Source organism: Gavia stellata, chromosome 7, assembly GCF_030936135.1.
Source record: "Gavia stellata isolate bGavSte3 chromosome 7, bGavSte3.hap2, whole genome shotgun sequence".
Taxonomy (NCBI): Eukaryota; Metazoa; Chordata; class Aves; order Gaviiformes; family Gaviidae; genus Gavia; species Gavia stellata.
The window spans coordinates 35,239,776-35,264,119 of record NC_082600.1 but is presented as its reverse complement, the minus strand read 5'-3'; the positions used below and the strand labels follow the sequence as shown (position 1 = coordinate 35,264,119).

At 40.0% G+C, this 24,344-nt stretch overlaps 1 protein-coding gene across 2 annotated transcripts in view; it reads left to right on the top strand.

Annotated features, from left to right (window-relative positions):
- MEIS2 (Meis homeobox 2) overlaps window positions 1–24,344 on the top strand; it is a 173,487-nt gene that overhangs the window by 39,802 nt on the left and 109,341 nt on the right. For both annotated transcript variants that reach the window (XM_059819939.1, XM_059819938.1), the window contains exon 8: window positions 11,671–11,816. In XM_059819939.1, the coding sequence (XP_059675922.1) occupies window positions 11,671–11,816 (146 nt within the window). The remainder of the gene's footprint in view (window positions 1–11,670; window positions 11,817–24,344) is intronic.

Genomic DNA, 24,344 nt, shown 5'->3' with positions numbered 1-24,344 from the left:
GGTGATTCCTAGCTGGTGACAATTCTGTTGTTCTGGGTCAGCAGTGAATACCTCACTCAAATGGTGCAAAGTCAGCCAGTTCTTAATTTTTTATCTCCCCAAGAGTGCATTTAGTGACTTTATCACTGAAAAGAATGACTCCCCTGCCTAGTGTGATCAAGATCTGGAAATTTGCTGCATCAGCACATTTAGCCCAGTCTGCTACTTGATTGGTGGGACTTAGATTTGATCTTATGGCATACATGTCAGTTCTCTAACTGGCTAGGTGAACAGCGTGTCCAGGGGGAAACTCAGTTTTACCCATCTGATTGAAGAGAAATCTCATAACCCGCCAGGTTTTTTGTTTGGGGTTCCTACGTATAGCCAGCTCTATCTCCTCTGAAGGAGGGAGGGGGGTAATGGAAGTTCTCTGGAGCTCAACTGGTGAGGTCCTTCCCTGGGAAAAGCTCAGGGACACAAACCAGTCTGGGAAGATTTTGTAGGCAGTGCATATTGGTCTTTTGCAACACTTTCTGCTACAATGAAAGACTTGAAATGAAATTACAGGCTTATGAACAGAAAAGCAAAGCATTAGGTGTCAGAGTCGGGGTCTGTGCTTTTTAGTTTTGTGCTGTGAACTTTTAGGCAAATAGTCTTATAATAAGTCAGTGCCCTGTGGTTTTGCTATTTTTATGCTTCCTTATTTTCTAAATCAAATTGATGGAAACCTTTGTCAAATGCTTTCCCCCATGTTTTTATGAAATTATGCATTGCTCTGTCAGTTCTTTTGATCACTTAAAGGAGATCCAGAGCATCCTATGGGATAGTTTGGTTGTGGAGAGAGGAGAAGGCCATGGCTTTCTCTTCTTTTTTGTTTGTTTGTTTTACGGTATTATCTGGTTTCTGGAAACAATGCAGTAAAACTGTAAGATGGGAGAAAGTATGTTGCTTGTAAGCCCTTCTGATATCATAAAGATATCTTTCTGGGTTTTTTTGTCAACCGGTTGAAATTTTCTGACTGGAATTCACATTTCTGTATGCTTGCCACTTCTTTCTGTTTGAGGCATTTGGATATTCTTAACTGTATCTCCCCTCGTGGCTGAAGCCAGACTGTAAGAAACCATCAGGGACCAACTAGGGGCTTCGGCCCTTAAACGCTTGCTCTTATCATCTGTCTACTGAACTTGAAAGACAAAACGTTTCAGGCCATTCCAGTAACCACTTTTAAGCATCCAGTATATAGAGCAGATGAGGTATAGGTGGTTTACACTTTACCTTTACAAAGTTTCTTGGAGGAAAAGACTCCTGAAAAATGTTACCCTGAAAGTAAACATGGGCAGATCCAAAGCACGCAGTTGTCGGCTGGGACGTGATTCACCAGTGGGAGCGAGCACCGGATCGAGCCCTTTGTTGTGAGCACCAAATAGCATACCACTTATAAACAGTATTAGTTATGTTTCCAAATACCTAGCACACTATATTTAAAGTACGGGCTTTAACTTAAACCTACAAGAACAGACTGTCAGTGTTCCCACGTAACCCTTCACATTCTGGCATTTTCCAGACTGCCAGCCAAATGAACACTTTAGGAGGAGGTGCATATATATGTCCGCAGCACCCAGCGGGTTAATCCACCCTACTGTGCATAGGTGTTGGAGCTCTTATGGTATGTAAGACTTGCCGAGTTTGGAGTTGTTTTGTATATTTTTATTTTTTCTGGACTATGCATTCACAGCAAGCATCTTTTCTGATGCTGCTCAGGTGTTTGTGAATGCATATCGAGATGGTACTCTTATTTGTGTTTTATGTAACATACACGTTTGTGTACATTTTATCACCCGGAAAAGCTTTTATGGTTCATTTTGACACTTTTCTATTAAAACATCTATTTTTATTTTTTTTAAGTATTCAGCCATCCTCCATTTTTTTAATACATCTTAAAATAGACTAATGTGCGTTTTGGACTTGTGGCCTAACAAATGTCCTTTTTAATAACTGAAGCTTTTAACTTAGTATCTCTCAGGAATAAATGTCTGTTACATTTCTAGTCCTAACTATTTTTTGGAAATGATGAAAAAAATCCTATGAATGTGTACTTGTATGCCATATTTCAGCAGGTGCTTTTTTAATAGCTAAATAACCCTGAAAAGAGAGGTTTCTAATGTGGACAGTACATGGACTCTTGCTGTACTACTGGGCATCATTTTAAGGGATGTCTCCTGAACAAGCAGTTGTGTCCAACAGCATGTTGTCTAAGAGGAACTGCAAGACATTAATGTATCTCACAGTTTACAAGTTTGTAAAAGCCGTAAGGAAAATTGAGATGCTCTGACGGCTATTTTAAAGAAAAAAAGCCATTTTTATTCTTAAAGAAACTGCATTAATGATTTAATGAAGAACAGTACAGGATGTTAACCATCATCTACTTTAAGTTCTCCACATTCTGCTATATATAAACAACTGCAAAATGTTAAAGGTTAAATATTGATGCGATACTATTGAATTTAATTACTTAACTTCAACTGCAGGTAGAATTTTAATTGAACTTGGCTATTTTGCCCACATTTGGTATTATTCTAATGACAAAAATAACAGGATAGCAAATAAGAAATGGTACTTAAAATAAAATATAGCTTTTCAATGCATGCTAGCTTTGGTACAGTTGATTGAGGAAACTAAAAACACTAGCCCACTTACTCCAACAGGGATAGAGAACTAAAAATGAAAATGGTCTCCTAAAGACGATGTGCTCTAGGCAAAAAAAAAAAAGTTTTTTTTGTCTCCTGATTTCTTTAATGACTTGTTATTGTTGTCTCAGCTGTAGCCAAAGTCTGCAGCTGGTATTCTTAACAGAATTACTATGAGGATTCTAAAAATACTTCTCTAAAAATATATAAAACAGCGATTTAAAAAGAACTCCGTTTAGACTGCAGCACAAGGACATTTCATGTGACAGCGTTTAGTAGGATGAAAAACTTAAACAGAATAACAGCTATTTACATTCACACTGCAAAGTAATTACTGAAGCAGACAAAATACTCAAACCTAATTTGATAATGCTTTCCTTCAGCCTAGGTGCCAAAACCTGGGAGTAAACTTCCCAACTTGTGCTGAGGTGGGGAGGGGGGGAATTGAAGTCAAAACCATGCAGAAACAAGTGCATTGAACACTTTCCTGGTGAGTTTCACTTTTAAGCAGAAGAGCATCATAAATCAGCATAAACCACAAGTTTTAATGAGTGATCTCCTCTGGAATTGTGCAGTGCTTGCAATTCTGTGTGAACAAGACAAGGATCTGGTCTTACACTCCTTACTCAGGCAAAACTGCCATTGACATTAATGATAATTTTGCTTGAATAGAACAAAGTGCTTCATGGCGGTTATGCCAGCATGAGGGGTGCGAGATTAGGATAAACGTGCAAAAAAGTACAACTTCAAATGGCTGTACCTTTGACTTCTCGAGCTAGCATTTCCTCCAACTACAAGGATCTTAATTATAACATTTGCTGGTTCAAAGATTAACGTTTAGCATTCTGGGAAAGACTTTCTGGACTTTAGTAACCTGATCAGTATGGTCTCCTTTTGGTCTCTGCCTCTTTCTGGCTCTTTGTATTGCAGGGGAGATGATAGTATCTGGCACATTCCTTGGATGACTTGAAGATAGCAGCCTTCTGTGTTTGGGGCTGAAAGATTGTGAACTCTGTGTTAGCAGAAATGCCACACAGGGGAGGTGAATAGAACATTAAAGAAGCTTTAGCTTTTAGGTACTGCAGCGCAAGCAAAGTTGAATTTGAGAGCTGGGACTTAAGTGGACATTTGTCCCTGCTTTCTTCCTTAATAAAATCTGAGTGTTAACTGTGGATAAGGGCATTTGAGAGATCACTAAAAATGAATCATTGGGTGCCCAGAAGAGCTTTATTATGATATACTGTGAAGAACTTTAGAATATACCATGTACTTTTTACATGCTTATTGGATGCATGTATGAGTTAGTATTACAGAAGTAAATTGTTTTTTTATTTTGCTGCAGAAGCAAAATAATTCGCCAAATTAAGACAACAAAATAAAACTCATCAAAAACTGGATCTGTGTGGTCCTTTCTGGCCCTGCGTTCCCATCTAATTTTCTTTTGCCCCATGAAAGGCTATTGAGCAAAAAACACACAAGCTCCAACCAGCAATGCTTGTTGTGCTTGTGTGTGTGTAATCCATTTTGAAAAACCCTGACACAAATACTAAATCTAGAAAAAATCTCAGTGCAGAAAACATTCCTGGGTAAAATGAATTTAAAAAAAAAATACTAAATTTTAAAAATCCCCAGACTGATACTGGGTTCCAGGACTGAGTCCTTGTAGGTAGAGCCAAGAGACGTCGCTTGGTTCAGCTTGTTTGCCCCAGTAGCAATTAGATAGAAGGAGTTATTCTGCTCCTGAAGTTCTGCATGGATGTTGCCACTGCCCAGTTAACCAGTGTGAAAATACCATGGAAAATAAATTATTAAACTATACTGTCATTACTAACTTGCCAGCTCCAGAGAAACAAATGCAGCCACATTTACATATGTGTCCATCTGTCTGTTTTTACACTTTATGTCTTCAGCCAGTGGGTGAAATTGTTTTAATCCAAGCTGCAGTCTGATTTTTTCTTTTTTTTTTTTTTTGTGCTGATATTTTTCTGTGTATCTATGCTCTTTGTAGATGGACAGGCATATTCTTGACAGTAGCTAGTTCTTAATTGTCCTTTTAAGTAACCTAATCTATCTGGCCACGGTAGTTTTAACTGGAGTAAGCAGCGGAGTTCTCCATGGATAATTTTCGTTAGTTAGCAGATTGTTACCATCTCAATGTTGCTGAAATCCCTAATCTCAGGTCAGCGTGAAGCTGCAGTGGTTACAATCCTGTTGCCTGATGCAGTGTGAATGGAAGTGCTTTCTGTCAGAAACATGTGGTCTCTTCAGTGGAGAGCCTGCGTAAATCCTGTGTAAATAGAGGGAGGCTAACAAAGGATGAGCCCCTGCAGCTCAGAGCATTTGGAGCCATTTGGAGGCTGAATTTGCTAAATGCTGCTTATACCGCCTGAAAAGTTGAAGAGAAAGGAGCATAAAATCCCTTCTTTTTTCTCTTTCTGCTCCTACCCTGGGGGGAGGGTGTTAAGGGCCAGGGAAGCCTGAGGTAAGCCTATGAAGACTGTTTTTTCAGTGCTCTTTTGAGTGTGAAAAAGGTGGCATGGGTCACTGTCCCCTCTTTAATGTCGGAAAACCCACACAGTTAGTAAATGTTGCATGTAAACTAAAGCATTTCATCCCTTCTCCTGCACTCCACGGCAGTGGGCCATGAACTAGTCACTTGAAAATCACAGAAAAATTTCACTTCAACATGTCCGGACAGTTTAGCACAGCAGGAACGTAAGAGAGATCAGTAATTAGCAAGTTGCTTTACTGTTCCCCTTGTCTGCATTGGAACACTTTTTTCACCTGATGTGAAAAAATGTTGGCGTATAAAGAATGTACCACAAACCTGCTGGCTGTATAAAAGAGCTTAAAATTTAAACTGGTGTTTGTTAGTTTTGTCTTTAAAAAGCTGGAAAAATATGTTGTTGCCTTTTGAATATAATCACTAAGAATTCTCGATTCACTTCACAAATAAACACAAGCTTTAAACACAGACAATTAAGGGCACAAAAAAGCCAGTCTTTTTTCTTATTTTTGGACATGAATCTAATAAAAGGGGAAATGTGAAAGATTACGGTTCTGCAAATGATTTCGACAGATTTGAATCACCAATTTTATAGTATGCATGGCTGTAACAATAACATAGCTGGAATGTCATTCCTACCTTCGAGTAAATAATAAAATATCTGTCAATGCCTTTTTGAAAATAAGATAAATTGGTGATTATAGAAAGGTGCCTATCCAGAAATAGAAAATGAACAGTTTTTATTCTGTCTGTTGTTGTAAATACACTTTAGATACTGGATACCATGCAACTCTTTAAGCCTTTAGCACATATTGCCAGATGGCAATAGGGACTTGCTCCTGACTGACAAACTATGTTGAAATGCGATTAGACCAAGCAGAATAGCTTTGTAGGTAAGGTCTGATAGTGGCTTAAGTTTTCTCCCTTTTCTTTCTATTTGAATTAACAACAGTTGTTAATGCCCAGATTGTGTGAAATTTGTACATGTCATCTTTACAGTATCAGCCCAGTGGAACTGCTGGGTTATATTCTGGAAAGCAACAGATCTTCCAAAAGAACAGCAGAGAGAAGGCCAGCTCTTCATCTCCTCCCTGCTGCTAGAAGGGCAAAAGAATAACATCTTCTGTAGTAAGAGAGTTGGTAGTGCTGTATGTCTGAAGTCTTCCTGTTCCTTCTACTGCACCAGTGTCCAACCTTTCTTTCTCTCCAAGATGCTCACTGAAACATACGACATAGCACCATGAGACATGTGTCTGGTGTCTCAGAGACACAAAAGGGGAGGGAATGCAGGGGGCTGATCACAGCAGCTCACTTGAGGACACCCCATTCCAGGATGGGACAGGTGGTGGCTGAGCATGCAGGTCAACCTAGGACACCTGTGTCAGCCTCTGATGGCACCTTTCTTCCTGCAATCAAGTAATTCTGGCAGAGCGCTGCTGACGGCACGGCTCTAAGCTGGGATGCCCACTGGAACTGTTTGGGGTTTTCGAAGTCCCAGGTTTGCCACCCATAACCTATCCTAACTCCGTTTCCCTAGGCAATAAGATGTGGTAGATAAGTATTGCTTCTGTGGTGTGAGGAGACTAAGTCAACTTCCATGAACAGTGATCATTAAGAGGAGGAGGAAAAAAACCCCACACCAGCACTTCACTCAAAGAGCTATGATCTGCTGAAGCTGTAAGGCTAAAAGTCTGATGATTTTAACCTGGTGGAATGGAGATAAGGAGTTCTCCTGAAGGGTCTTTGAATCTGGAGCTGACCTTCCCTCTGTATTAGTCCTCCCTACAGCACAGATTGTCTTATCTTCAAAACGTATCAAAACACTTCTCTTCCCAGCTTTTTGGCAGTGGTAATTAACCAGATTTTTAAGATTTTTGTCTGGTGGTGATGTGGATCATATTACTAAGTTGAACATCCTTATTAATAATGGTTTACAATACTTATGTGTCCAGATGGACACATTATAAGTACAAACAAATAATTGCAAATTGTGAATATAAGCTGCATGCAGATTCTCCTCTCTGTTTTGCATTTATATCTACATAGTCTACTCCATGAAAATACTGCACTGAAAGATTGTAGAGTAGTTTACTTAAGATCAGCGTAGTGCACTGCAGCTTTCCTTTTCAGAATCTTTTAACTTGGTTTTCATATTGCTTGCACTATTTTTAGAAAAATGGTGAAGTGTCTTGTCTTTCCCTCGCCTTAGATACCCCTGCTCTTCTCTCTTTTCCTTTAGCATGACAAACCAAAAAGCTGTAAGGGACCTCTGATGGTGAAGAAACTCAAACACTGGGTCCTGAAATGTATTTTTCCAGAAATCACTGTTCTTACTGCTCTGCTTGTTATGATGGTAACAGAAACTATTTCTAGAGTTTGAATCTGGGCTGTTACCAGGCTTCTGTGCTTTGGCCTGACTGGGTTATCCTTTTCAGTTACCATTTTGCATAGATTGGGAATCTGTTATTCATCCTGTTCACAAATGGTGAAAATACTACATGAGCAGTTTCTAAGCAGCACTCGCTTCATCTCTTGCTGGGTCTTTACTCTGTGAGGAGCACAAAAAAGGACTAGGGTTGAGGCAATACTGGTAGTGTGGAGGACTGTCAAAGAGGAATTCATTGATACAATAAGGTTGGACTGGCCTTCTGTAGGACTGGACTGTTTCCCGAAGAGTCCTTAGCTGTATGAACATTGGGGTCAACAAGCTAGTCTGTCCAAGGAAATAAGTTTGCAGCAAGCTAAGTTTGAAATTATAGTGCAGTGGCAGCCCTGTTCTAACTACTTATTCAGTATTTTTTAAATAAGAGGTAGTCTCCTTTGCTTTCAATGCAAAACAATTTATCTTGTGGGAAGAAACCCTCAGGACGTGCTAAGGGTGTCTGCACACAGAGCTGGTGTGGAAGCCTAACTTCCCACTGTGTAAAGAAAACTTGCATCTTCAGCCTCCTCCACAAACCTAGAAGAGAAGGTCTCTAAGGAACCCCGTGTGGGTCACTTTTTAAAGTTTCTTGTAAACTCTCTCCACCTTTTATAAGGGTTATTGAGACTATTATATAGCAGTGATATAATCTTAAACAAGCTGGGTAATATGCCTAATTCTCTACTGGCTTGAATCCTGCGTAGTCATTGACATCTCCACAAAGAGAGTGCCACTTAAGAATTCTCCACTTTCCTAGAACAGTGATAGGGTTTTGCAATCACTTGTACTCTTTGCACAAGAATAAACAAGTGAATGGTGCGCAAAGCAGGAGAAAGTCACCCTTCATTTCTTTTTGCTGCTGTGTGAAAGAGTGAGTCAGTGGGCCAAAATCTAGACTTAATTTCCCCAATAGAAAATTGTGATAACTATGCTTATATAATTGCAATTTCCATACAAGTTAGGACTTGACTCTACTCTTCTTACAAATTACCATCCAAATCAGGATATGAACAGTTCACATAAGCAGAATTACTTGTAATGATGGTTTAAAGGATTTAAATTTTTAGTCTTTCATACAGCAGTTAAAAGTATACTCAATCCAGTCTTCAATAGAGTGACTTTCATGTCTGTTAATTTTATTTTACTTTTGAGAATTTCTTTTTCTTCATTTAAAGTAACTCATGTTTATTTGGACACAGCAAACTAGGATCAGGCCCTCCGTATCCAAGAAGTAAATCATTCCATCTCAGAAAAGTCAGTTATGAGCTACTTCTGTGATTTCTTGCCACTAGAAACCTTATCCACTAATGTGAGCCGTTGTAGTGCCGTTAAAGATATGACAATACAGCTTAACAGGATTGGGCCTGTAGTTCACCAGGAGCAACAAATCTTGCTGTATTCATCTTCTGAGGTCATTTGGAGGTACGATATCTGGATTTCCTTTCATGAGGTTATGGAACAGATTAGGGAAGCACTGACTCTTACTGTTTCAACCGCTGATTGAGGTGGGAAGGCAGTGGAAGCTTTTGCTGAACTTTCACCTCCTGGGCTGCTATTAGCTTTTTTAAACCAAGCTATTAACAACCTCTCCAAAATTTCTAAACACTGATTTAGCATGTAGGTGACTCCTGCGGAGGATGCTCATAAACAGGAGAGTCTGTATATGCAGAGGAACGGGAATTTGTCCACACGGAGAGTGAACCAGTGCTTCTGCAGTGCGAAAGGATTGTGCAGAGCAGAAGTTCTGCAGCTCCACGCATCCTGTGCATACACACGTAGCTTTTAGATAAAGAGACAAAGATATCTTTATCTGCACGACAGATAGACAAACAGACTGACTGACTTCAAACTTGCACTTTCAGTAGGGATTTTTTCCCCCCATCTCCGGGTACTGCTTTTCAAAATTGCCTGAGGCTACAGTACAGCACCTCAGATCCCCAAGGCCCATTGCCTGGCTCCTAATAGCCACTCTCCATCTGTGTCACATGAACAGCTGATGAGATAGCTCCAGTGTCTGTATTTTGGAGAGCATATCCACCCAGGTTAAAATGCTGGGGTTGCCAAGGAGCAGTCAGAAGCCATTAGTGTTTGTGAGAATTTGCCTTGCAGCAGTTCCTTGGCATAGTGGAAAGTGTGTGTGTGTGTGTGTGTGTGCGTGCGCGTGTGTGTGTGAGAGAGAAAGGGGTAGGGTGGAATATATGGGGGGGAGAGAGCAACGGAAAGGAGTGATTTCTAAATAAGCAACATCTTGCACTGGTGAACAGTTGGTTACAGCGTTTAGGGCTTCCATAATCTCTTCAATTATTTTGCTGTGATTCGATTCTCCTTTTGCTATCGTTAACAGAAACAAACAAAACAAAAAAAAAAAAAAGAAAAGGAGCAGGAGAAAGAGAGCAGTGACTTCAGGGTCTTGCTCTGGTGTTTGGGCAGATGGAAAGGAGCTGCTCTGCCTTGGGGCAGGGTGGTTGTAATGAAGTGGCCTGTCAGTCTGTAAATAGTGAGGGTCATCTCTTCCGTGTGATGGAGGGTATCACATTGCAGTGAAAATGGAAATGTCAATAAAATTAATCTGCCAGCTCTTTGCTGTGGCTTTTTCTGTCTCTCTGGTCCAAAAGGGTTGGTTTTTCAGAGGGGAGGCAGTGGAAGAAGGGTGATCTGGCACGGGAGGGAAGATGGAGCTGAAATGCAGGTTTTGAAGCAAATGGACTGTACGTAGCACTACAGAGCTAGACAAGGCTATAGGAATTAGCTCGTGAATCTATAGCATTCCTCAGGAAGCTATGGAGCGTCTAACTCAGGCTACATTGAGCACAGAGTTTATTGTTTTAGGCTTTCTTGGACAAGGTTTTTACTTAGCATGGGATTTATGGCATTTACTGCTAATGAATGTCTATTCTTAAATTACAAAAACCACCGTCTCAGCACAATTCCCAGATGTCCTTCCAGGACCTCGGCTTCTTAAACACCAGCAGGGAGCATAAACTCTCCACTTCTCTGTTTTCCTCTTTCGTGTGGCTCCGGGCTAATGATGTGTAAGGAAAACACAGCAATCTATAAAGTCTCAGTGCTGTCCCAGTATTCTTCATTTATTTTGCATTTGATTATGCCACAAGTCGGATCTTGTTTCTTTCCTTTTTTTAAAGTTATTAGTTCAAATATTAATGTAGGAATATGGCATATATTGCTGCTCTTGATTGATGCCTTCCCAAAAACAGGAAGACGTGCTCGTATGAATTTTAAGAAAGTAGGGGTCCTGCAATGCCTTGCCAGAAGAGTTTTTCAGATACATAATTTAGATGCCCTCCAGGCAGGCTTTCAAGGCATTTTTGCTGGAGGGCAAGAAAAAATAACTATGACTGTTAAAAGTAAATGATTTTTGCTAATGCACAATTAATGCCAGGGAAAAGCACAGAAGAGAAATATGTTGATGGAAAGTTCTGATTAAGTGAGAGCTCTACCTTGATGTGCATCTTTTTTTTTAATGATAATAATCACTGATGCAGAGCTGTAGAAGTTTTCATGTCATGCAAATGTTATACGCAGGGTCATACTAGGTGTACGTGTTTGTGCCTGCGTATGTATGTGTGTTGGGAGGTGATGGTTACGGGGAGTGGCTCATCTGACAGTGTGTTATGTGCACTGAACGGTGACATGGTTACTGCCACCTCTGCAGAGGGCCTCGAATATATAGACTACAGAACATTTAACTTGATTACTTATAGTACGTATTCAGAATGGTTGTAGGGATGCATTTACAGTGAATGGGTTTTCCTGTGGCAAGTTTTCCCACGTTGAATCCCATAATTGACAAAGAGCTATTGCACTATGTCAAGCACACAATTATAATTGAATTAATGATAAATGCATGTGCGAAATGCAAAATTAGTATTTGGAGAGACATGGTTTATAATTTTTACATATTTGTATCAGCACTCATATATAACGAGAAACTGTATGTGCCTGATCTAGAAATCAAAATAAAACTGTGGTAGTGTCTTCGTAATTAATGATACTTTTTGGCTTCTATATTTTGTTCATTAAATGTCTCCTCCTTCCTGTTTTTCTCTTTGTTGTAGGAGATGGTTTAGACAACAGTGTAGCCTCACCTGGTACAGGGGATGATGACGACCCAGACAAGGACAAAAAGCGTCAGAAGAAAAGAGGCATTTTCCCCAAAGTAGCAACAAATATCATGAGAGCGTGGCTTTTCCAGCATCTCACAGTAAGTGGTGCCCAAAACCAAAATAGATTTCTATTCATGTGCCTAATGAGGTTTATTCATCGTTATTAGAAATCAATTGTCCCCATAATTTTTGGACCATTATTAGGGCTCAATTATTGTTGCTTTTTTTTTTCTTCTAGATTTTTTTTTTCTTGGCTCTTGGAATCATGACAAATCTGAAAGAAACCTCTATATATATGTGTGTGTATATATATATACACACACACACATACATGCCTATATAGAGAGAAAAAGAGTACAAATCCTTAGCATGGAACAACACCTACATATAAAGTAACCATTTTTTTGCTTTGAACTATTAAAAATGTTCCTAAGGACAAAAAAGAGGGTTTCTTGCTTTAGCATATGTAAAGCTCTGCCTTCTGAATTCTTTGTTGCTGGCCTCTGTTTACACAAAGTTCGTATGTATGTGGTGCAAGAGAGAGCCCCAGTCTGTGTGTGCTGACATACACTGTGGATGTTAGAGAAGTCAAAGCAGCAGCTCGCAAACTTGTCATTGTTACTTTTTGTGAGAAATACAGAAGGCTTACAGGTTCCTTAATTCTTCAGTTGTGTAACAGCGAGAATAAGCACCTTTTTAGCTTCTCTTCAAGTCCTTTATGTTGAAAGCCAGCCATATTCACATTTGGGGGAGAGAGATTAAATATGTGAAAAAGCAATACTTTCCATGGGCTATCTTTATCCTCCTGCTTGCAATTGGTTTTATGTGTTGGTGTTCTGTTGACTACTATAGCTTCACTTAGGCATCAAAACACGGTTCCACAGAAAACCTAGTAACACTCTGTAGTTTATTTCATGCGGGAAATAATGGAAACTGGAAAAATTATCAATTGATTTTCCTCTTCCTCTCACTGTAAAATTGTTTCTCACTTGATAAGGCTTAAAATGCTAACTGTTATTAACTACCTCTTCTTCTACCAAAGTTTTATAAATTTCCACAGTAGCTGATGTTGGTTACAGTGTAATGATTTCAGGACAAGGTACCCGATTTATTTATGATAGGGACTATCGAACTGCTCTGCTAGCAGCACAGCTAAAGGGGGGAGCGATAGATCCACATTTCTAAACCATCATTTTGATGTAAGGACATTAGTAGCAAACTAAGGTGCATTGATCTGGCCTGTGGGGTCAGGATTAGCTGGAATAGCCAGTGTCTCTGCTGGAGTAGTGGTTATTCCTGCCTCCCAGCTATGGCCATTTCAAAGGTCAGGTGCCCTGTACCCACTTGGCTCAGAGGAATTAGACAGAACATGAGTCTCTGGGCTGATTACTTAACCAAAGACAAAATAATGAGTCCTAAGCAAATACTGACTAATTGAAAGGGCTGTAAATCCATTACATATTGGTCAGGGATAATCAGGAGTATTTAATCACTTTTATCTATTCAGGAGCACTGAAGCTGCAACAGCAAAGCCCTGAACCTTGCCATGTGCTTATTATTCTCATCATTATCAAAATTACTTCACAGCTGTTCTTTGCTACATCACCTCAGCTGGAGATTTACTAACCTGTAAAATGTTTTTAATTTGGAAGTCGAGTGAGTGTGAGTGGAGGGTTTTTCATTTAGCTGTAGGGTATCTTAGAGGAGTAGTACAGGCAGACAGCAAGAAACAGGGCCACAGATAAATCCGTTTGTTTTGTACATGTCTGCATGTTAAATCCATTTCCTCTTATGAAATTTGTGATATATTGGGTTTTTATCCCTGCCTTCCTTTCTCACGTGCTCCTTGAAAGCATTCGACACATGCTTATTAAACAGTCAACTGCCTCTTGCTTCTCAGGAGGAAAGTCCTCCTGGCTTTTTGAAATCCCTTTTCCTTGTTTCCATCCTCTCTCTCCTGACCCTCTCCATCCTGCATGAATTGAGCAAGTTTGCTATCACTGGTGAGGATGGCCTCGCAAAAATCAAATTAAATGAACACAAAAAAGCCCCAAACCTTTTACTGTCCAAGCTTTAATGAGTTTGCAGGTGTTGAAAGATTTACTGTGCTGTAATTCTCAGACCTGCAAACTGATAATGGAGACCCCTGACCAGTGCAATGTAAATTCAGAAAGATTCTTGCCATAAACACATGCAGGGAAGGAAGAGAACTCCTTCCTTTTAAAGATCTCGCACTTTTTCTCAAATTAGCTTGTCCATTCAAAGTGCAACGCTGGCTGCAGAACGGGGGAATCTGCGATGTACAATTTTATTGTTTCAAGTAAATATCTTTTCAATGGCAGTCCATGATTCAATGTACATTCCTTCATTACTACTCTAACCTTATTTCAAATTGGTTTGTTCCTCCTTTGTGCTGTATGACCTGTTCTTGTATTACAATAATCCCCTGATGCACCCTTTTTTCTTTCTCTCTCTCTTTTTTTTTTTAAAGAAACTAATTGAATTATCTCATTATTTTAATTTGTTAAGCAAATGTATTTTACATCTCAGGATGTGTTCTTAAAGAAGGAGCTGCTTAGGCTTTGCCCCCTGAATGGGCCATTGGTACATTTTGACATTCATGCATTCATTAAGGAGAGGAACATAAAAGAGCTCTGGTTGTATTTTTTTTTCAAACACCCAACCAGCATGGAGCAACTTTTCCATAAGCCACAGGGGTCTCTCTACATATGTTCTCAACTGCAAGCCATTGTCACCTATTCTGAATACCTCAAAAGGACAAATAAAATACTAAAGGCCAACTGTAGCAATTGTTAGCTGTTAGTCTCAATATGACAAAAATCATTAACCTCTGGTTTCCCTGGAAGGAGAGGCAGTGGCAGTCCCTCTCTTATGGCACGGATTAAACTTGAAATTCCTTTAGACTGTCAAATTCAAAGAGAGTAACTCAGTTCTTACTAATTGTATTTACTTATGATTTAAAATAAAATGCTGTTTTTTTCCTTTATTCAATCAGTTTGCAAACTCTTAAGGTAGCTGATTCTAAAAATTGAATTGCCTAAGTGGCTTTTTTTAAGAGACAGGGACTTGAACTCTGATGTAGAATGAATGTGTCTGACAGGCTGTGTCTTTCAAAACCATTTCTAACCCCTATCAAAGTTTCTATTTTGCAGTAACTTTAATTATATTTGAAATAGGATACACATGCATGTTTTTATTGTTGGAAATCAAATGCAAGGAGTAGGAGCTTCTGTCATGTTCTTGTTCACTTACTGAGCTCTGTCTTACATTTGGAATTACAACAGTACCGGAAGATGAAAGATCTGAGGATGAATTGGTTGGAAATGTGTATGCTTTTTCTGGATAATATCCAGTGTTTAAGAAAGTAGAGGAAATCCTAGTGTGGTAGTATAAGCTCTTCAATAGTACATAAAGATTACGACATCAGAAAGGTAAACCTGACATTAAGGCTGTTTTTATTTGAGTTCAAAGGTGGTTAAAGAAAAGAAACAGCAAGAAATCTGACCCAAGCCGAGAGTTTATTCATAGCTTTGGAAGACTCCTTTTCCTCTACGCCAAGGAGTCCTTAGTACACTCAATTAGCCTCTCAGACATCTCTGCTTTCCTCCCTCAAGTGCTCCCCTATTTGCCCTGCAAAGAACATATTTGATCACAAAGTGAAAACAGGAAGTGCTCAAATGTATAGACACCTCTAGTTTACACCGATGTTGAGATTAGGATTTCTTACCAGTAACTATACAGAGCCGGCCCCCCTCCTCCCATGCCCTTTTGAAAGATGGAGGACCTTTAAAATGTATGTACATAATCAGAAAAGAGCAAAGTTATAAAGGAAGTAATTATAACTTTCTATGGACTTGTACCTCTGGTAGTTCATCCCTTTCTGCAGCATAGTGTATCAAGGAGTACACTTTTGCTACATTCAATGTTTTTTCCCCTTCTTTTGCAGAGCTGGTAGAACAGAGGCACATTTATTCTTTGACACTTACCTGGAGTGATGCCCTTTGTTAAAATTCTATTTTGGTTGTTTCTTTTGTTACAGTCTGTAAGAAGATGTATATCTTAACTAAAAGTGCCAGATATACCGATGGTAGCCTGCAAACTAAACCTTTTTTATGACACTGCCAGATTCCCAGCTGATGGTATTTGGGATGGCTCCCCTGAAGTCAGTGGAGTTGAGCTGTTTTTTTTGCTGTTTTTGCTAGCTGAAGTTCTGTCTCCTAACATTTCTTTGAACAGTGTCATTTTAGCCTGATTTCCACAATCTTCTGGCTGAAAATCTTGCTCTTTACACAGTCTCTTGTAGAGTAGATTTTGGTTTCATCTGCTTCAGTGTCAGGCTAGAGTTAAGTTCTGCTGGAATGTGTTAAAATGAACCAGCCACAGCTTTTGTACTTACCTGAATTGATTTTCTTAACCTGCTGTATTCAGGTGGCCAGACTGGATAACATGAATATTCTTACTAAACAGATTTCTTTTTTTTTCTGTATTTATGTGGATGTATCTGAGAATATAATGTATCTCTATCATATTTTGATGAATGGCTTATGAAGCCTTTTATACAGGGCAGCTATTTTATTTATTAATTAGATTTGATTCTAGAGATGAATGTTGTCAACCAAAGCCAGTCTTGGAGCAAGCTTTCAAAACAGTTGAAACCATCCCACCTTCATAAATATCTCCTCCCATATCGTGATTTTAGCAATAATACCTAAAGGAGGGTTAGAAACATACCTGGCTACTGCACTCCACACTGAACAGCTTACTTTCATATCAAACTGTAGAAGAACAGCTTTCTTCAGAGTCCTGATCCAGGAGAAGCATTCTTTACAGTGCTGTTTTTGCTGTACTTTAAAAAAACAAAACCAAACCCAAAAATATAACAGATCTTTGTCCGGTTAAAATGGTGACATGAAGGCTGGGAGACTCAAGAAAATGCAGGAACGTGAAGGCATTTTGGAGACTTTTAGTGCTTGTGTTGGCCCACATTGTAACGTGCTATACACTGAGGAGATGGACGAAGTCCTCTGATTCTCCTGTAAAACGACCTGTATGTGGGTTCGCATGGCTGACGTTTCCGCTTCAGTGTGCACCATGTAGTCAGAGCGTTGAAGGAGCCTAAGGTACAGTTTTATTCCAGGTCTCCTTTTTAGGCAGGGCTGACTGCGTGCTGAGTTTGCAGCCAGGTAATAAGTTGCCTGCTGGTGTAGGACAGACCTCTCAGACTCTACAAACACCTCCCAGTTGGAAGCACGTCCTGCAAAATAATATTGTGCTCATTTTTCAGCCGGGTAAACTTTGTGCGGAGAGGTTAAATGATTTCACCCTAGTGCTAAAGAAAAATCAGTGTCTGAACGTTAAACTCCCGTGACCTGTGGTCCTCAAGGTGATGGAGCTCTGCGTTTTTGTATCCCAAAGTTGCTCTGGTGGCTCACCAGAAGAGCTGGCAGCTGCCATTAGCATTTGTTTTTACTGCTGGAGGTAGCGTAGCCCTGCCTAATGTCACTGGCATCCCCCTCCTGTCCTGCCTGCCTGTGCTACGGCGTCACCAGCCCGGACAGGATAAAACTGGAGATCTTTCTCAAAATGCCACTTCTGATCCCAGGCTGAAAGGTTGCATCCTCTGAGAGCTCCTAGTCCTCGTCCACAAAATCAGTCCCAAAGACTTAGTAACAGACCAAACGTTCATACACCTTTTAAATGCCACAATCTTAAAAGAAAAGAGCTGAAATGGGGTGGGGGTGGGGCTTTGTTTGTTTTAAAAATGGAATCTGAGATTAGATCTGACATTTCTACATCCACCCCCTACAGAAGAGGGAACCCGGGGTCATGGGGTGTGTGGGCCTCAAAAGCTAGCTTTGTCTGGGAGTGGTTAATCTAATCATTGTTACATAGACATCTGTTATTTCTTCTGAAAAATTGATGCTTTTGTGACACAATGATCCATCTATTTAGTACAACAGCCTGAGTAATTAAATTAAAAAAAGAATATTTTTGTGGGAGCATGTATTATAAAACTGCCATACCTCCTCGTACCAGTGAAAAGGCTGGGGAGAGGGAGAGGGGGAGAGGGAGAGGGAGAGGGAGAGGAGTGCTTTAAGCCCCGCATTGTTTTCTGCTGGCTGGAGGAAAACATCTGTGAATTGTTTGAACTGAACCTTAGCAGGGACTGTCTGAATCTGTGTCATCTCTGTTTAATTTCAGGAAATGATGTCACAGCGCATTAAATAACAATGCTGCGTGATTTATTTTTACTTGTACATGCTGTCCTAAGCATTTTGCTTACATGGCAGTGTTTCCAATTAAGTGCAAGCTTTTGGTTTTAAAAATATACTTGGTAATGCTTTTTTTTGGGGGGCATGGGTATGGGGAGGCTGGGTATTTTAGGGGGTCACCAAGGTTCAGGGCTGTCGGAGGGCTCCGGGCCCATTTGTCATGTGCTTATTTGTAGTTGGGACTGGATGTCAGCGCTCGCGTCACCCATGGCAACCTCCAGGACCGTGGGTTTGTTACAAAGCCTGTCTGGGGGAGGAAAAAACCTAAATATTCCAAACCAATTCGTCAAAAGACCTATTAGATAGTTATAGCCAGGCCTGCGTACTGTAGCTTCTGCCTCGATCAAACTTTCTGCACTCCCCCTTCTTCTGCAGAAGAATAGAGGACATAAGTCAATTCTGTCTGCCATCTGTCGCCTCTCTCCCCGCTCCTCAAATTAAAGAGACAGTCCGAAATTTAAATAATCGGATACAATCACAGGAAGCCCGCCTGGAAATTATTACATGTGCATTCGGGGGTTTTTTCTTGACTTCTCATTTTATTTTGAAGGGGGGATCTTTATTGTACTTTGGAGATCAAAATATGTTGTGTGTTTCAGCTTCAAAAATAGCATTCTGAGAAATACTGGATTTGCAGTGTCACCGAGTTGTTATCTAATAAGATTCCAAGTTATATATAGGGTGAAATTCGCACACACGCATACACGCATACACCAAACAATCCCTGAATTGTGAATCCTACAAGGGACGAACAAATGAAACGCACCACCCTTCCCCTCCGGCTCTCCCTTCCCCTTCGTCCCCTTAACTCCCGGAATCCCTGGCAGGCTGAGGGGCTGCAGCAAAGTCCTTTCACGGCGCTGCCAGGACGATTTAGGCTCTTGAGCCTACCTAATGGTCCTTTTCCAGGCCTGCTATAATAGTTATTCACATTACCCTGTCTGACGTTAGCTAGTTATGCTTTACCTTCACCTCTCCTTTTTTTCTTTTCACCGCCCTGCCTATTTTTGCCTCCTCCTCCTCAACAGGCAACACAATGTGTCAGGACTGCAGCGAGGTGAATTTCATTCATGTGGCATATGAGGTCAGCCACTGCCAAACCATCAGATAACGTGCCTAGATGTTACTTCCCAATTTAATATTTTACCTGCCATTTTCAAACAGGGAATTACTGAGAACAGAGTGTAACGAAAAACATGTGTGTGATTTTAGTTGGGGCTTGATTAAAAAGCCTTGACTGAGCAAGCTGAACATGGCCTAGCAAAAGATAGGATCAGCCAGCGGTGTTTTCTGGTTGTTATTGTCAGATTACAAAGCTTTGCAGAGTCAGTGTAGGAATTAAGTGAAAAGAAAAGAAGAAAGAATACCAAAGACCAACTAACGAATTCCTTAAAGTAATTGAAACAAGGAAGTAGTAGTGACAAGAATTCATTATATAGAGTTGTGGCTTCGAGGCTCGCAAGGTAAAAGGGGATTTAACTAAAGCATATGCAAATATAAATAGTGTTTAAACAATCCAAGAACGTTGCACTAATAAATGTTGTGCACTGCAGCCTTTGAAAATCAAGATCACAGTCAACTAGAGGTGAAAATTCTTTTGAGTATCTTCAAGTTCCACTACATAAAACAGTTGTCATCAGAAAACTCATAGTTCCTCCCTTTCTCTATAGTGTGTGCACACGGGTATATGTACATATAAAATATATTTTTAGGGAAAAAACAATTGCTGTTGTTTGTGCAAAGTGATACTGCCTCTCAGTTTTGCCTCAGGACATGTTTATTTAAGACCTTCCTTTCAAGATCCATGAGCAGAGTAATTGGTTTCAAAGAAGTTTTCTGTAAAATTAGCGTTATACTGTAAAAAAAAAAAGCATGTTTCTGCCAACAGTTCTGAAACTGCTAGGAAACGGAGATGTCAGTTCTTATTGTTGCCTAATGAAGAGAGTAGTATGTGGCAGAGAATATTACTTGTGGTGTTGTGGAGTTTGCCTTGAGTTCGGATACTTAGAATACCATGCATTACATATTTTAGAGATGATTGGCAGCAGTCGTTTATAGTATCCAAAGCAATCATTGGCATCTTTAAAGATTTATTATTGTCTTTAAGCATAATGGCAATACAGTTTTCATGCTTTTACATTTGCTATTTTTATTTTTAACTGCTAGCCCCAAATCTGCCAGAACTAATTTCAGTTGTTTTGTCTAATACTGGATGATAGGTTGTCAACTCACTGTATAATGCCATAAAGATTTTTTTAAATCTTGGTTTTACCTTTTTATGATGGCAGTTCGAAACATGTATTTTATTTGTAGCAGTTGACTACTTATGTCCATAAAATGTTTAACATCTCATGACATACTCTTACAATCTCAGCACAATGAATCAGAGTAGCCAAGTAAACAGCAGCAAATATTTTAGTTTAGTGTTTTAAAAAAATCTGCATATATTAATTTGTTTAATGCTATAGAAATTTGGCTATCATCTGGATCAAGCTTTTGTTTGGTCTGAGGCACATTTCAAAGTGGCAGCTTGATATTCTAAAGTGGATATACTGTGGAAATACTATCTGACTAAACTGCATAGCAATGGGAAAGCTCCTGTTCACTTTCTTAATGTATACTAAGTATATAAAAGGAATAGGTTTTTGTAAGATCATGGCCTAGTCTAGACTACTTTGAAGCTTGTTATGTCAATTAAAAAAATCCCAAAGACGATGTAAGTCGCATTGTTAGTTGGTATTCTGTGAACGTATGTGGATCTTTATAAAAGCAGTTCTCTTTCCTCCCAGGTAAGGTAAAAAATGCAGGTTTAACTTCTCTGTGTTCAAATGTTTGCAGATAATTCACAGATTATTGCCTAAGAGTTTGTACCTCTCAGTCCTGCTTCCATTAATTCCAGTGGAACTCTGATCCCTTTGAAAAAGCCAGACAAGATGAAGCAGTGAAATCAGAGTGGGAGACAGACAGACAAACACACACACACAATTTTGCATCTTAATAAGCGTTAAACACTATAGCCACTTTATCCACAAATTAGCAACTCTTTCAGGGATCCCCTATTTTATGAGAGAAAGGCAAATTTCTTGAGTGCTCAGCTATTTGTCACATTCTCTTGTGCCTGAACCTTCTCTACTGTCCCCAGGATGCTCTAGCACAAGTGAGCTCTGGCAGGCGTGGGGAGATTTCAGTGCTGTTTCTAACTGGGACCATGACAAGGCACCGTGCCTCAGTTTCCCTGGTTAAACAGTATGGCATAATGGCGGTGGCTGCTTTTCGGAGTGCTTTTGATATTTACAGATGAAAAACTCTGCGTGAGACCTGTGTCTTATACTTAGCATCAGCTGAATTACAGAGGCCTGCACTTCTGTTGTGGTTTTATCCTGCTGCTGAACTAGCATGACAGTCATGCAATGCTTGTACAAATACTTGAACTACAGTAGACTTTGAAAGCTCAGGATTATTTTCCCTGTATGAGGGAGCATTTAATAAAAATTAAGAGCGTTGTGTTCTTTTTGGTCTACGCTGAAGACGACAGCACTTGATTGCTGCAAGCTGCTTTAGCTCGAGTGGCTTGGGCTTGGGTTATTTTTGTTTGTCAGTTCCTTTCTTTGCTGGTGACCTGAAGCGGTGATTATTGCATGCAAATGGTATCAAATATCTTTTCCAGAAAGCAGCAAGAGAAAGAACCTTGGGCATCAACTACTGGCCCAGGGGCAAGAGTCAGAATAAAGGGAGTGCAATACTATTAACAAATGCATCTTTGTGCTTGAAGAAGTCACTAGTGGATATACCCCTCCTCAACAGCCCAGGGAGTTTCCTGATGTGAAAGAGGACTTTGGCAGCTTTCCAGCTAGTCCTGATCCTTCTGCTGCCTCTTTTGATTCATCCAGGTGCTTCCCACTTCTGCATCCCACTTGTGCTTGAATGAAGAAATGGGAAGCAGGAGAGTGACCTCAAGTGAAGAGTAAGGGACAGAAAGACTACTGCAAAGTCCCTGATTCATGTTGGGAAGCTCCTTGCCTACTGAGGAGCACATGCAGACAGCTGACAGCTGTTTTGATAGTCCACAAATGGACTATTCAGGGATATAGAATGTGAATAGTGAGGAAGGTCACGATACGTGTGATAACAACAGGAATAAGGAGCGTTATGTGGTCAGAAACGTGATGTGTGTATTTGGGGGAGTCAGCAAAGGAATGGTGCATAGGAATGCACAGGTGCATAGGAATGATGGCACTCTAAACTGTGAGGAAAATTGGTTAATTTGAGGGATCACTTCAAAATCTAAATGTTTAAAGGGTGCTTTAATTTCAGCTATAATGGGATATTCTGATGATCTCTTTCTGATATAAATTCAGAAATGAAATGGAAACATATGTGAAAACAGGTGAATTGTGAACAACAAAAAGGGACAAAATAATTTCATTTACTTCTCCCTTCGACCCTCCTTTACTGTTTCGGCAGACTATTCCAAGAGTTGTGTTACTTGGTCTGTCTCTTTTCAATTCTGTTTCGTCCAGTTCCACATGGACCCTTTACTGTATGAACTAACATCTTTTAGGAAAGAGAGCTGCTTTCTGAGCTGGTATGAACTTCTCTGTGGATGGTGGGATGAGCTGCAGAGTTTTAGGACAATCCTAAGCAGCCCATCTTGTTCCACATAGTATGTCTACTTATATCTCAATTTTAAACGGCCTACTTTGCATGCGCGTGTTGTATGGTGGCCATTAAATGCCAAGCAAACACTTCTCAGACGAGAAAATTCCCGCTACTTAGTGCGTATCTACCCTAGGCGTTTGCAGACAATTCACTGCTATAATTAATCTTAGCTGTCCTGGCTCTGTGAAACCTGAACTTACATCCCACAATGCTCTTGGATGCAAACAAACTTCAGAGAAAAAAGGCTCTTGCCTCTTTCTCTTTCTTTTCTTCCCCCAAAACTGTCCATTTAGAGAGCAATAATGCTTGCAAAGGAGATTAAATCCCACTATGAACCAGTGCAAAACTATATGTGCAGCAGGAAAATTAAATGTCTACAAACAAACAAGACTGTGGTGTTTTGCCATCATGGGTACGAATAGGCGTAACCCTAGAACTGTTAAACTATCCCGAGTTTAGTTCCTGGGATCTGAATCCTACTCAAAGCCCCAGCCGAAAAGATAGGATACGGCACTCTCCAACTTGGTAATGCTGTAACATGCTCTACTGCCTCCCGAACAAGCGCTGTGGCAAACTTCTTGCTGAGACTGAAAACTCTTTCAAACAAGGCCTGGGGGCTCATGAGCTGTCTACTCAGTGCCCTGTAGGCTCACTCTGCAAAAAGGTATCTCGCCTAAAAGAGGCCAAATATCACACAACCGAGCTGGTGGGAAATTCAAACTGTTCTAAGCAAAGAAGTCAATAGAGCTGCTGTAGTGAAAGGTAATGTTCAGAGTGAGATGACCGTGTTGTGATCTCATGCTGAGCATCAGGACTGGTTTTTTTCTTGATGATTATGAAACTAGCCTGAGGCCAGTCTGGTGAGAGCCTAAGAAAGATATAGAAGGATGTTTGGAGAGCCTGGACTATCAGGGCCCTTATTCCCCAAAAAGTGTAACAGAGGCTGAAAGAAGATGAGAGAAATCAGAGCTGTATTGTTATTTCCAGTGCTCTCCCCATCCATCCCAAAAATATAAGATCTAGCCGTAGACACAGAATGCGCATACTGAATCGGTGAATAAGCACAGGCTACAAACAGACAAGAGGAGAAACTACTGAGGGGGAACAAAACGCCTTGCAGAAATAATGGAATTCAACAAGCAAAAAAAACCCAGTCGTTCAGACTGTAGAACAATCTGTGGAAGTGCCTTTGCTTAGCACTTTTAAAACTAGACTCCAAAAAAACATTTGAAGAAATACTGCTGAGAAACATCTTGCGTTCCTGGGGTTACACTAAAGTAGTGTTGCCTGAAGCATTTCTCATATCTCCATGTTTTCTTATTAATGATTAAAAACTGAAAAATATCTTGAAATTAGAGCTGTTTTCAGAAGGAAACCTTCCCAAATTTGGCTTCCTTCAGGTTTAAGTTTGTGTTGTATTTGTTTCAACTTTTTAAATGACATTTCGTTTATCTGTCAGTGGAAAAAATATTGCAAAATTAACTTACAAAGTCAAACTAGAAATGGGCTTGACACCCAAAATGAAGAATTAAGCTTAAGAGAAATTTTTAATTACTGTTCCTTCAGGCATTGGGAGTTTGAGTGGATGCTGAGGGTCAGCCAGGCTTGGACTCTGTCAGACCAACAAAAGGAAGCGGGTTTGTATTGAGGACCTTACGTTAAAAACCTCTCCCT